This window comes from Trachypithecus francoisi, unplaced genomic scaffold, assembly GCF_009764315.1.
Source record: "Trachypithecus francoisi isolate TF-2019V2 unplaced genomic scaffold, Tfra_2.0 Lachesis_group9, whole genome shotgun sequence".
NCBI lineage: Eukaryota > Metazoa > Chordata > Mammalia > Primates > Cercopithecidae > Trachypithecus > Trachypithecus francoisi.
The window spans coordinates 23,168,462-23,182,194 of NW_022681474.1; the positions used below are offsets into that span (position 1 = coordinate 23,168,462).

Genomic DNA, 13,733 nt, shown 5'->3' on the forward strand with positions numbered 1-13,733 from the left:
ACTAGTATCAATTCACTTAAAACAAATAACTAATTTAATCAAAATGGTTACTTGATATTTCTTTATCAGATTTTTCTTCATTGGCTTAAGAAGATATAAGACAGGAGTCCCCAGTCCTTAGACCATGGACCAATAGCAACCTATGGCCAGTTAGCAACCCGGTCGCACAGCAGGAGGTGAGCGAGGGTGAGGGAGCATTCCTGCCTGAGCTCTGCCTCCTGTCAGATCAGTGGTGGCATTAGATTCTCATAGGAGTGCAAACCCTACTATGAACTGTGCATGTGAGGGATCTAGGTTGTGCACTCCTTATGAGAATCTAACTAAAGCCTGATGATCTGAAATAGAACAGTTTCATCCTAAAACAATCCCCTCCACCATCACCACCACTTGCCAATCCATGGAAAAATTATCTTCCATGAAACCAGTCCCTGTTGCCAAAAAGATTGGAGACCACTGAATAAGACATGAAAAATACTAGTAATTCTTTTTCCTTTTTGCTTGAAGAAGAAATTAAACAACTTTGTCTATTCAATAAACCATGGTAATATCTGAATGCCTTTTCCCCAAGAAGATGAATTATAACATTTCAACAAATAGCACGGGTAATGCTTAGAAAATTCCTGAGAGTTTTTTGTCCACAAGTTATCATTTCTGCCTGTTTTGATGTTGTTATTGGGCAACAGGAAGGATCTTATTCATTGAGCATGCCTAGCATGAAGGTTGTATTGAACTGAGACCAGCATCCACTATTTCTGTCCCTTCGCATTAAGAACCCAGCTGCACTCACAAAACTTTGATATAGGCTGCAGACAAAACCTTGTGTGTCTGATCGTGAAAAGGTAGGAAGGAAAACACACACACATACACACACAAATAAGTCTCAGTGGAACAGAGAAAAAAAAGTGTGGGGAATACCGAGATGTTACTTACCATAATCTTAGGTTGGGAATAAAGTAGGTAAGCCGAAGAAACTCTCAATTGTTTATTGAAAAAAAAAATCAATCAAATATGTTGCTACACTTTGAATGTGTCTCCACAAAGTTCATGTGTTGAAAACTTAATCCCCAATGCAACAGTGTTGGGAGGTGGGAACTCTAAGAGGTGATTAGACCATAAGGGCTCTGCCTCATGAATGGATTGATGCCGATATCATGGGAATGGTTTTGTTATCATGGGGTTGGGATCCTGATAAAAGGATGAGTTTCCCATCCCCACCTCTAAGGAGTGTGCAAGCACTCTGTCTTTCCACCTTCTGCCATGGGATGATGCAGCAAGAAGACCCTTGACAGATGTGAACTCTTGGATTTTGAACTTCCCAGCCTCCAGAACTGAAAGAAATTAATCTCTGTTCTTTATAAATTGCCCAGTCTTTGGTATTCTGTTATAGCAACACAAAATGAACTAAAACATAAACTAAAGAGAAAACGGAATCATTCACGATTTTGACCAGGTCCTAAAACATTAACATTTACTGCATATATAATTTCATCTAAGACAATTTCAGTAGACACATTCTTAATCTACAGAGAACACCTTGCTAGCATCATTACTTGGAGGATTAAATGAGCTGACATATATAAGACTCTTAGCATATTACCTAGCATGTAGTAAGTATTTTAAAAATGTTCTATTTTCATTGGGAAAAAAGCGGGGGGAGGCGGGGGGGGGGGGCAGGCAAATAAAGCAACCAGCTATTCGTTTTTAGTTTTTATGAACTCATCATAGTTTTACATTAACATCTGAAAGGCAAAAGGTAAAATTAACATCTGAAAGTGTCAGTTATATAATCACAGAAAATTAGAACTGAGAGGAACTTTAAAAGCTCATCTAGCTTAAGATCCATATTCACCAATGAGAAAAGCTAAGGACCAGATAAACTCAATGTCCTAGACAAGATCCCAGGCAGAGGGTGGCTGGGTCTAGAAAGCAGGTCCTTGAAAATGCCCAGAGCAGCACTACTTTCTTCTAGACCCACTGAACATTCTGTATCCTTTCAAATGACAAAACATCATATTTACATTAAACAATTAATAACAAACCAATTGACTTACTTCACTTTGCATCTTTTGAGCCTCCTTTGAAGCATGATATGATGGTGTCTCAACAAATTCAAGCATTGGCTTTCCCTTATTTTTCTCATATTCTTCTTTGTATTTAACCTTCATTGGAAAAAGAAAAGCATATATAAATCAAGAGCCCTTATACAAACAGAGCAAAGTAAGACAAAATATATGTTCAAAACTAGTCATCTTGTCTTCTAAAATCATATTATTCTGGCCATTTAGGTTGATCACTGGGTTCCCTTTGGTTAATGACATACAAGGAAAGTAAACAGGTAATAGAAAATTTCCTAAAGGATAAAAATAATTTAGAAAAACTGATGTCGTTCTAGGACCTGTATAAACTATTTTGTCAAATGGTTGGAATATATAGATATGTATCATATATATGGGGTTATATATGTATATGCAAATGGCATACACGCATAGGTAGTGAGTATGAGAAAGAGAGAGATCCCTGAGATCACATTGATGGCTATTGGTAAATCAAGAACAAGAAAGAAAATATGGGTATGATCCTCTGTTTTTCTGTCAAAGGGAAGGTGATGTCCTCCAGGACTGTTGAATATTTTCATAGACACTGAGTAAAACACTCACACAGACCTTATATGATTTATATCAATTTCGCTATGCAATATTCAATATCATATTATGAATTATTTAATTCAATTACAGTCAATCCTCATCTTACTTTGGTTTATAAAATGAGTGACATTTTTTATCTTCCAATAACAAAAAATAATAGGTAAGACATCAGAATGGTTGGCTTTTTAAGCAGTATACTCTTTCAAATTAAACTCATAGAAGTTTTTATACTTCATTTCATTCAGAAATGCACTCTCAATAAAATTTGTTTAATAATTATCTATAAAATTATTTGTTATTAAAATAATAATGTTAATGATAATTCAACCCAAGGGAAATTTTTCAAACTTAGAACTTTATGAAACAGGAAATATGACACATTTTTAAATACCTATTTGTAGACATAATTTAGTTGCAAAGAGTATGATAGAGTGATCAATAAAAGTATTGGGAAGTATAATAGCATACACCACTAGGATAAAATTTTGTGAAATGGCCAGGTGCGGTGGCTCACACCTGTAATCCCAGCACTTTGGGAGTCCAAGTCAGGCGGATCACAAGGTCAGGAGTTCAAGACCAGCCTGGCCAACATAGTGAAACCCTGTCATTACTAAAAATACAAAAAAAAAAAAATTGCTGGGCATGGTGGCGGGCACCTGTAATCTCTGCTACTCAGGAGGCTGAGGCAGAAAAATCGCTTGAACCCAGGAGGCAGAGGTTGCAGTGAACCGAGATTGCACCATTGCACTCCAGCCAGGGTGACAGTGCGAGATTCCATCTCAAACAAAAATTTTGTGAAATAAATGAAATGAAATAAGAAATTTTTAGAAATGATGTATATTTCCAAACTTAAAGGGGAACTGTTTTGTTTATTTTTAAAACCAATGAAGATGAGTATGAAATTTTTATGGACTTTACATTCCACAGAATACATTTAAAAGAGTGATATAAAATTTTATCTTAACAGATGCTGGAACTGACATCTTTTGCAACTATTTAAGCTCAGAATTTTTTAAAAAATAGCGACTTTAAAGTATGCTAGAGAGAAGACTTTTTTAAGTTTATCTAGGGAGTACCTAGAATTTCATATTGGAAAAAAATATTAATCAAGAATACATTAGTAAGACTGTATTCCCTTTTTAATAACACTTATAATTGAAATAAAAAATTATAATAAACCTTGCACCTGGAAAATTAATGTTACTGCTCAAAATGACAAATCAAGACACTAGAAAAATTTAAATCATCATGTGGTTTGACCATAGTTTAATTAATTCCTACCTTGTAACTTTTTAATTATGTGAAGTAATGGTTATTTTACAAAATGCCTTTAGATTGAAATATGGTTCAAACTCCCCTGACCCCAATACATACATAGCAAATAGTGTTTGAGATTTTCAAAAGTAATGTTAACATTCTCAGGATTTATTCTTTTCTACAACTGTACATTCTCAGTTAAGATGTACGGCAGTGAGCGGCAGGCCTCAGGATGGTTACGGCTTCCTGGCAGGGAGGGTAGGTGCTCAGTAAGTACGTACCTGACTTTGGAGGATGGCATTGCCTTTATGGTGCAGATGTTCCACAGCATCCGCATCAAAATGATACATTCCTTTGTTTTCCTCAAAGATCTTTTTATATTCTCGCTAAAATACAGAATGTGAAAATAAATTTAGAATCAAAGAGACTGATTAGAGCCATCAATACTTAGAAACGCAAACTGCACAATACAAGCCACCAAGAGCTGCAAAGCGTTGCCAAGTCCCCATCTGCAGTTGGCTGGCAGGTAGGTTTCTGACACTGAGATACACAGGCAATGCAAGACAGACCCACTCTAGGTCAGCATATGAAACACGCAAGAGAGGCAGAGGACAATTAACCACAAACGTAATGTAAAGGATATTCACAACACCAGGGAGTGGCAACGGAAAGCTAGTGCTGGGACTCGTGGAAATAGGTAAAGTGGAGCAAAATAAAGACAATTTGTCTTGCTCTTATCTTATGACAGGAATATGTTTAACACTGTTCAAAAGGAGAGAAGGAAAGAAAAACAAAAAGAATAGAGGAAAAGAAACCCAGAGGCAAGGAATAAAAAAGTCCTATACAAAAAGACTCCACCACAAAGAAGATTGAGGGTCACAAGGAAAATGTAAGAGAAATAATTCAACTATTTTTCCTAAAAGAAAAGGGTAAAAGGTGCCCGGAAGAGAAACTGAGCAATCTGGGAACAGTCAGTTGAGTTTTTAAGGTGAAAAAATTGGATGAAGGCTACTATTTAGACGTACAGAAAACAAGTTGAATTTGGAAGAGACTGAATTGAACAGGGATGCCAAGTCTGGCCACTGAAAGATGCTAAATGTAACAGGCAGCAACATGACAAAAATTGTTTCAATAGCAACCTAAGTGTCCATCAACAGATGAATGAATAAAGAAAATGTGGTACATATACACAACGGAATACTATTCAGCCACAAAAATGAATGAGATTCTGCCATTTGCAACAACATGGACGGAACTGGAGGTCATTATGTTAAGTGAAATAAGCCAGGCACAGAACAACAAATTTCACATGTTCCCTCACTCATATGTGGGAGCTAAAATAGTTAGACTCCAGCTCTACAAAAAATAAAGAAATTAGCTGGGCATGATGGCATGCACCTATAGCCCCAGCTACTTGGGAGGCTGAACTTATGAAGACAGAGTAGAATGATGGTTACCAGCAGCTGGGAAGAGTGGACACCATCTCCTCAAGTGGAGATGGTTAAGGGGTGCAAAAATACAGTTAGAGAGAATGAGTTGAAGATCTAGTATTCAATGCCACAATAGGGTGACCATAGTTAACAATGATTTATTGTACATTTTAAAATAACTAAGAGTGGAATTGAAATATTCCTAACAGAAAGAAATGACAAATGCTTGAACTGATGGATATCTCAATTATCCTGATTTGATCAATACACACTGTATGCCTGTATCAAAACATTACATTTACCCCATAAATACATACGACCATTATGTATCAATAACAATTATAAATTAGAAAATTTTTAAAATGATTATTTCATGATTTCTATCATTGGAGATTGGACACTTAGTTATTTTGCCTTATTTGGAAAAGACCTTTAGAAGTAAATGGTAGCTCTTAAAGACTCAAGGCTACAGAGACTTAAGAAGCTAAAGGTAGTTGCTGATTAGGCAATGGGGTGCCAGTAAAAATGGCAATAGAGTGGAGGGATACAGAAACAGTATTTGAAAGGGAGCAGGAGAGAGTTGGCCATAAGGAAATTTGCATTTCGATCTTAGGGGATGCTCCAGGGATTTCAGAGTGAAAGAGGAAGAAAGCCCAGTGCTAGGAATGGAACAGATGCCCAAGTGTCCTGCCACAAGACAGCTGTCCTTTCATGTGAGACAAAGCAATAGTCCCCAGAGGGAGCCTGGCCTCAAGTGCTTCCAGTCAATTAGGGAGCTGCAATATATGTTCCCTCAAACCTAACCAGAATAAAATCAGGGAGGAAAGCACCCCCAGGAAGGTCATGAAAATGTTCATATAGTACTTTTTTTTTTTTTTTTTTGGACAGGGTCTTGCTCTGTCACCCAGGCTGGAGTGCAGTGCAGTGGAGGGATCATGGCTCACTGCAACCTGACCTCTGGGCTAAAGCAATCTTCTCATCTTAGCCTACTGAGCAGCTGGAGCTATAGGTGCATGTCACCATGCCTAGCTAATTTCTTTACTTTTTTGTGGAGCTAGGGTCCCACTATGTTGCCCACGCTGGTCTCAAACTCCTGGCCTCAAGCCATCCTCCTGCCTTGGCCTCCCAAAATGCTGGGATTACAAACAGGAGCTACTGTACCCAGCCCACAGAATACATCTTGATTGAAGGAAACAAGTGATAAATTTTGGCTCCTCTAATATTTTTTTTAAAAAGTCTTTTTTGGGATAGGCATGGTGGCTCCCACCCTTGGCTCCCAGGTCAAGAGATCGAGACCATCTTGGCCAACATGGTCAAACCCCATCTCTACTAAAAATACAAAATTAGCGGGACGTGGTGGTGTGCACCTGTAGTCCCAGATACTCAGGAGGTTGAGGCAGGAGAATCGCTTGAACCTGGGAGGTAGAGATTGCAGTGAGCCGAGATCACGCCATTACATTCCAGCCTGAGACAGAGTGAGACTCCATCTTAAAAAAAAACTGTTTTTTGTTTTTTTAACCAGTTAAAATCTGGAAAGAAAGAGAATAATATAGACTTTATAATCTGATTAGAAGTTATCTTGTAATACGTATTTATAAAATAATCATGAATGTAACAAACTACAACATAGTCCACTACTGAGTTAAAATCCACAACAGATACATATTAATATGTCTAAAATAATTAATATATACTGAAAAATTCAGTAAATATTGTTCCCAACACAATTATCCATTTTAGTTACAAAGAATTTCAGAAATTCCTATTTAAGAAAAAAAAAAAAAAAAAAAAAAAAAAACAAAAAAATAACAAGGAAAACTTATTTGAACTAAGATCTGCAAAAGAACTTCGAATACGTGTCTTTCCTTATATAACAGTCTCTGTTGCCTCCTAGTGGGAGATACACAGAGTTACACAAAATACACATTTCTTAATTTATGTAAAATTATAAAAGAAACTGAACACTACAAGAGGTCCATTTTCCAGGGGAAAATGTTTCCCAAAATTTTAATTAGAATGATTTTACACACTAATTAAGGCATTCATATCACTCTATAGAGTTTGGGTTAAAATAAAAGTAATTCTGATATTGCTAAAGACATCTAGGGGTCTTTAAAACAACAGCTACTATGACAAATGGATAATTTTGGCAGAATATCTCTTACTGAGCAATCTAATTCAATCTTTTATAAATCAACAAAATTCCAATTCTTTACATGAAAATGTTAAGATAGGCTATTCTTTGTTTCTTCACAAATACTAGATAAAGGAGGCCATTCTAATATACAATAAAGTTGAGCAAATGTATACAGCTTTATACAATGTATACAACTTCGTAAGTAGGCAATTCAAAAGGAACACATTTTTTAAGTCTTAAACTTTCTCTCCCATGAAGTAGTCATTCAATCACAATTTGTCTATGGGGAAAAAGAAATCTGTCCTCTAGGCAAAAACACCACCTAAATGAAGATCTAAACTTTATAAATGATATATGAAATAAGTAACATATGACTTTGTTACGTTTTCTCTGTTGAAGAGATGATAGAAACAATTTACATTAGACTGTACAAAATGGAGCCACTTGTGACTTAGGGTTGTCAGTTACAAGAGCTAGCGAATTCAGGGTCCTGATGTACTATGGGTTGAAACAGCATCCAGGGTAGTGAGAGTCCCGCGGGACTGACTACATGGGCAGTGCACCCAGATATTTTCATCAGGACATGAAGAACTCACCCTTTTCTCCTGGTTGCCTTGATCGAGAACACTGAAACCATGACAAGACTAAAAGCAATGTGTCAATGCAGTATAAATGCTGTTAGGAATTATTTTCAGAGAAAATACAGTTTAGACTAAGACAATTTTTCATGCTACTGAAGGCATACTAAAGACACTCTGGTCTGGCCTGCATAAAATAAAATAGCCCTGACTTGAGAACCTGAACTTCAAGTGGCTTTAATCTAACACAGATGAAGTAAGGGAAAGAAGAATGATAGAAAGGCCGTTGTGCAGACACTTTGAAGTATAGTTGTATGCAGGAGATACTGGAGAGCAGCAAGAACCTCCTTTGCAAAGTGACGGCTCTGATGGGATTTCTGCAAGCAAAGGAGTATTTTTCAACGAGTTAGTTCTTGAGGGAGGAGTGAGGCACAGGCCTTCTAAGGAAGCAGGTGAGCACACGAATGCTGCAGACATATTGGCTTCTTGGAGCCACAAGGCAACTACGGTGGCCATTAGATGAACCACTTACGCCGCTGAGCATTTTGCTGGCTTTCAAAACATGGTCTAAAAACAACAAATTTGGGAGATCTGAAACTGGATCATGCATATTTTGAATGTCTTTCTTGTACTTCACCTATGAAAATAACATGGAACAAAATACCATCTAGGAGAAGAAAATATTATGCTTTTGCATTATTGCATTTTTTCAGACATCATAAAGTAGTACTATTTAGTGGTAAATTGACAGGCGAATTACAAGGAGCCACTAGATGGTGCTGATTTACTACGGAATGAATTTTAAAAAGTTATTTCTATATGGGCTTGAAAACACTTGGATAATTCCTTTTGTTCTTAATATTCATGTTGACAGAATAAAGTAATTTTCACAGTAACTCTGCTTTCAAAAAATAAAGAGAATAGCCACTTTATTCTTTAGAAATTACTACGGTATTTCAATTATGCTTTGTGGAGATTTTAGGATTTTGATGTTTTCCATCCTATCACCACAGACTTTTTTAAAGTAACTTTTTGAAAATATAATACCAGTAATAACAAAATATTGATAGCAAAGATATCACAGACTATGTGCCATTTTTCTAAAACCCTTTATATGTGTTAAGTATTGAATCTCCACAATAACCTCTTTATTGAGTAGGTATTTTAAGTACTCCCATTTTATAGATAAGAAAACTGAGGCACAGAAAGACAAACACATAGTAATAGGTGATGAAACAGGATTTAAATCCAGCCAATCTGACTCGAAACCTTTAGCTTTCAGCACTATGTTCTAGGTTCCTTTAAGTATATTTCATCTCTATTTCTAACAAAGCAACAGATCAATAATGCATAATTTTTATACTTGAAAAGGAAATCTAAATATTTTCACCTATAGCAAAGTAATCAATTTTTTGATATTGCTGTTTCCATACTCTAATTTTAACAAGAATTTAAAACATCATTTCTTGTAAAATTAATTTTCATTATTTTTAAAAACATGGAATGAGAACAATTCATATAAGGAAGCATTTTACAGCATTTACGTAAGGAATAAAAAATAAATTGTAAGTCATTAAAGTAAAATTTCTAAAAATTTCTTTATAGGATAAATTACCATGTACCAGGCAGTACTTTACAATAAACTCAATTTCACAGCCATAATTACATGAGGTAACTACTGTCCTAACCACTAATTTGTGGTAATACAGACCACTTATCTGCAAAATTCTATAATCTAGTTCTACTCTTGAACAGATATAATAAATTCATTTGCAATACTATTACTACTTATTAACTAATTAGTAATCAGTAACCATTAAAAATTAATTACAATAATATATTTTTCTCAGAAAAAGCTTTAGAAAAATATGCTTCAGTTCAACTACAAATTACTTGGAAGCTACATTATTTTGATTAAGTATCAGTAATTACAACACAGTCTATTCTAAAAAAAAAAGGAATCAAAAGATACTGAAAATAATTTTCTACGAATTACAACTTACGTTGCTTGCCAGTGTGGCAGCAAGCTGATTCTGCCTAAAAGAAGCACTTTCAAGAGGATTGTAATGATGTTTCTTATCCTTCATTTCATTATCAAATTTTTCTTTGTATTTAATCTGTCATAAAAGAAAAGATAAACAGTACACGTATCTTTACATTTAAAAGTAACACATTTGATTTTCACATAGATAAAATAAAAGCTACCTTAAAAATGAATGGTTGCAAAGTTTAAATTCCTGGTATCCATTTCCCTCTATAAAGCTTAATGGAATAAAGTGTTTTTTTGTTTTTTTTTTTAATAAGAAAAGCTCTACTTCTACATTGATCACAAATGCAATGGCATGAACTCACATCCTATTAATGAGAATTATGCACTAAAATACCAAGATTTTTAAATGTCAGTTTTCATTTCTGCATTTCTATAATCTATGATCAGTTAGAAACCTAGACCACAAATGTCTTAATGTCTACCACATTTAGAAAATAGATTCTAGGCCCCAGAATTTGAATATAAATTTTCCTAAGGGAATTATTCCAAATAAAGAGCATGATGTGTACCACAGTTTTTCTCATCATTTCCTATACTTCATTTGCTCAAAAATTTAGTCTTAGGAACTACATTTTCTGAAATGTCCTGGGTCAATTTAATGTGAATTTAAAACTTTCTCTGCTTTAACTCCACAATTTATTCACCAGGAAAACCATCTCCAATACTCACTCTAAATTATTTTTCTCCTTTTAAAGGACTCTTAAAACAACCAAAAAGGGATTATCAACTTATTTGGTAGAACTATATTTTTCTCCATGTATACAGAAATGTTAGAATTCATGTCACAACTAATTAGAACATAAACACAGGTTCACTACAAAAAAAAAAAAAAAATCCTAGCTACTCACATATCACACCCCATTTAACTTACTTTAGCCAGGAAAGGGTGTACTGATTTCACAGGTCAAAGTAAGCTGTTTCGTTCTCTCATAATATTTTTCTGATGTTATAATTATTACAATGTTTTGTTTTCTAACAACATTCTGATAATACACCTTTATGCATACATCTAAAGGCTCTGCCTTGCAGAGGGCTTTATTAAAAAGCAATTTGGGATGGCTCTCATGGTGTATTTTAGACATGCATAGGGTGATGGTCTCCTTCCGGGACACATGTCCAGAACCTACCTATGAGAGAGAGCTGGAGAAAATCTTGGTGGGAATACAGCATTTGGTAAATATTTTGAGATGGTTTACAGGAAATATTTTCTGTTCTGGTTCCATTTGATAATAACAACTTTCTGATATTCTCAATACCGTACAAATTGATTTTAAGTAATTGGCAAGACCTCTTTAAAACAAGAAAAACGGACTTTTAAAATTATTTTGTGTCTTGAAATCAAGAACAAAATTACAAACGAAATAAATTTAGATTTCCTTCAGTACTTTATACAGTAGCTGGCACAAAAGCAATGATTCACCCTGCCTGGTCCGCCCGTAAATTCAAAGTCTTATTTTATTTATTTTATTATTATTATTATTATTTTGAGATGGAGTCTCGCTCTGTCGCCCAGGCTGGAGTGCAGTGGTGCGATCTCGGCTCACTGCAAGCTCCGCCTCCCGGGTTCACGTCATTCTCCTGCCTCAGCCTCCCAAGTACCTGGGACTACAGACACCCACCACTATGCCCAGCTAATTTTTTGTATTTTTAGCAGAGATGGGGTTTCACCGTGTTAGCCAGGATGGTCTCGATCTCCCAACCTCGTGATTTGCCCGCCTCGGCCTCCCAAAGTGCTGGGATTACAGGCATGAGCCACTGTCCCTGGCCATAGTCTTATTCTTTTTGCCCTCTTCACCCTTCTGCTATACTTTTACCATATTTTAGTCACTGGTCCTGTCTCTCCTAAGTTTCTAGTGCCTAAAGGATATTCACTCAACAAAGATGGTGGACTCTTCAACAGCCTTCCACTGGAATGACACTTCTGACTCAGCCATATTCATAAACACTGTATTAGCTAAATGGCAAAAGTAGGTTATATGATCTTTGCACACAGAGAGCCCATCATACTGTTTCTGCAAACTCTGAGGTTTCCAGCATAGTAACACTGGAGTACTTGAAAATGAAACTGATGAATTCCTTTCTTGTTATTAAACCTTGCATATGCTCTTCCAAGTAAATGTACGGAAACCCCTTCCTCAACTTATGATGGGGTTTGCATCTCAATAAATCCATCATAAGTCAAAAATATTGTAAGTTAAAAATGCACCAAATACACCTAACCTACCAAACATCACAGCTTAACCTGGCTTACCTTAAACATGCCCAAAACAATGACCTTAGCCTACAGCGAGGCAAAATCATCTAATAACAAGCCTGTTTTATGCATGTTGAACATCTCATATAATGTATTGGATATTGTAAGGTAAGTGAAAAGCAGAATCATTATATGGGTACTTGAAGTATGGTTTCTACTAAATGTGTAGCACTTCCATGCCATGGTGAGGTTAAATAGTCTTAAACTGAACCACTAGAAGTCAGGGACCACCTACACATTTCTAAGAAACAATAATCAATCAGTTATTCATATATATTCATATTAAATGTAATAATAAGCATTGTGTTGTGAAATTTATCTTGTTTGAATGTTCACTACAGTGAGTGATTTGATTCAAGATGCCTAAGGAACAAAAACACAAGTTTCCCTCGTTAATGAATCACAAAGTAAAATAACTGCATTATATAAAAAATGCATGGACCAGACACCGACACCCAATTGTTTCTAAGTTCGCTCTTTCTGTAAGGAATGCAGGTAAAATGAACTAAGAAGATCACCAAATGGCTGAAGGGAGTCACATCACTCACCTTCTGACTTGTTCACTCACTAACTACACAGACATACTCAACATTCTATTGTATTTTCAACCTAGAGCTCATACATCTGTGTGTCTACCTTCTCGTGCAGGCTTGCATCTTCTGAGAGATCCAGGAAATGCTTTTCCTTGACTATAACTTGTTATCCAACCTTGGAACAAGGCATAACACTTCCAGTTTTGAGATCATTTGAGAAAGGGAGGAACAGGTATTGGAGTGGCTTTGTCATGGTTTTAAGACCCAATGTTACTCCTTATACCTACATCAATTATTCTGGAAACAAAGTTACTCCATATGACTGGCTTTATTTACATTATGACTAGTATGCCTAGTGGTCCCAGTATTTATCACTTTTGTTTTTATTTTTTTTATTTTTAATCTTTGTGCGTACATAGTAGGTATATTACATTTATGGGGTACATGATATGTTTTGATACAGGCATGCAATGCATAATAATCACATCATGGAAATATCACCTTTTAAAAAAATACTCTATAGGTATATAGGATCAAACTCCTAGATGTTTTTTAAAAAATTATAAGAGACAGCAGGATTTTCAGAGGCTCACACTTTGAGAAAACACGGATACTGTTAAGCTACAACGACAGCATTGTAGCTCCTCATAACTGCACAACTTCTCATATAAAGAAATGAGAAGTTACATCTGCAGATCCTCCTGTGAGGGTCCAGATTCTCATAACTGCACCTGGGTATGTGTGAAGTCTAACATGCAAACCCAAAACTTTATACTGACATCACCTGTGACTCAGACTCACAAAAAGCCAGCAAAGGCACAAAAAAGCAGACCCTGAATGAAAGTGTTT

General features: G+C 35.7%; 1 protein-coding gene across 6 annotated transcripts in view; it reads right to left on the reverse strand.

The window, feature by feature from the left end:
• The window catches only part of NEBL (nebulette), a 390,572-nt gene that overhangs the window by 67,462 nt on the left and 309,377 nt on the right, over nucleotides 1-13,733 (reverse strand). For 4 of the 6 annotated variants that reach the window (XM_033209539.1, XM_033209538.1, XM_033209540.1 and 1 more), the window contains 4 exons: nucleotides 10,051-10,164; nucleotides 8,580-8,684; nucleotides 4,184-4,288; nucleotides 2,052-2,159 (listed from right to left, as the gene is read on the reverse strand). The exons of the other annotated variants lie outside the window; for them this stretch is intronic. In XM_033209539.1, coding sequence (XP_033065430.1) covers nucleotides 2,052-2,159; nucleotides 4,184-4,288; nucleotides 8,580-8,684; nucleotides 10,051-10,164 — 432 coding nt within the window. The remainder of the gene's footprint in view (nucleotides 1-2,051; nucleotides 2,160-4,183; nucleotides 4,289-8,579; nucleotides 8,685-10,050; nucleotides 10,165-13,733) is intronic. 6 annotated transcript variants of the gene reach the window in all.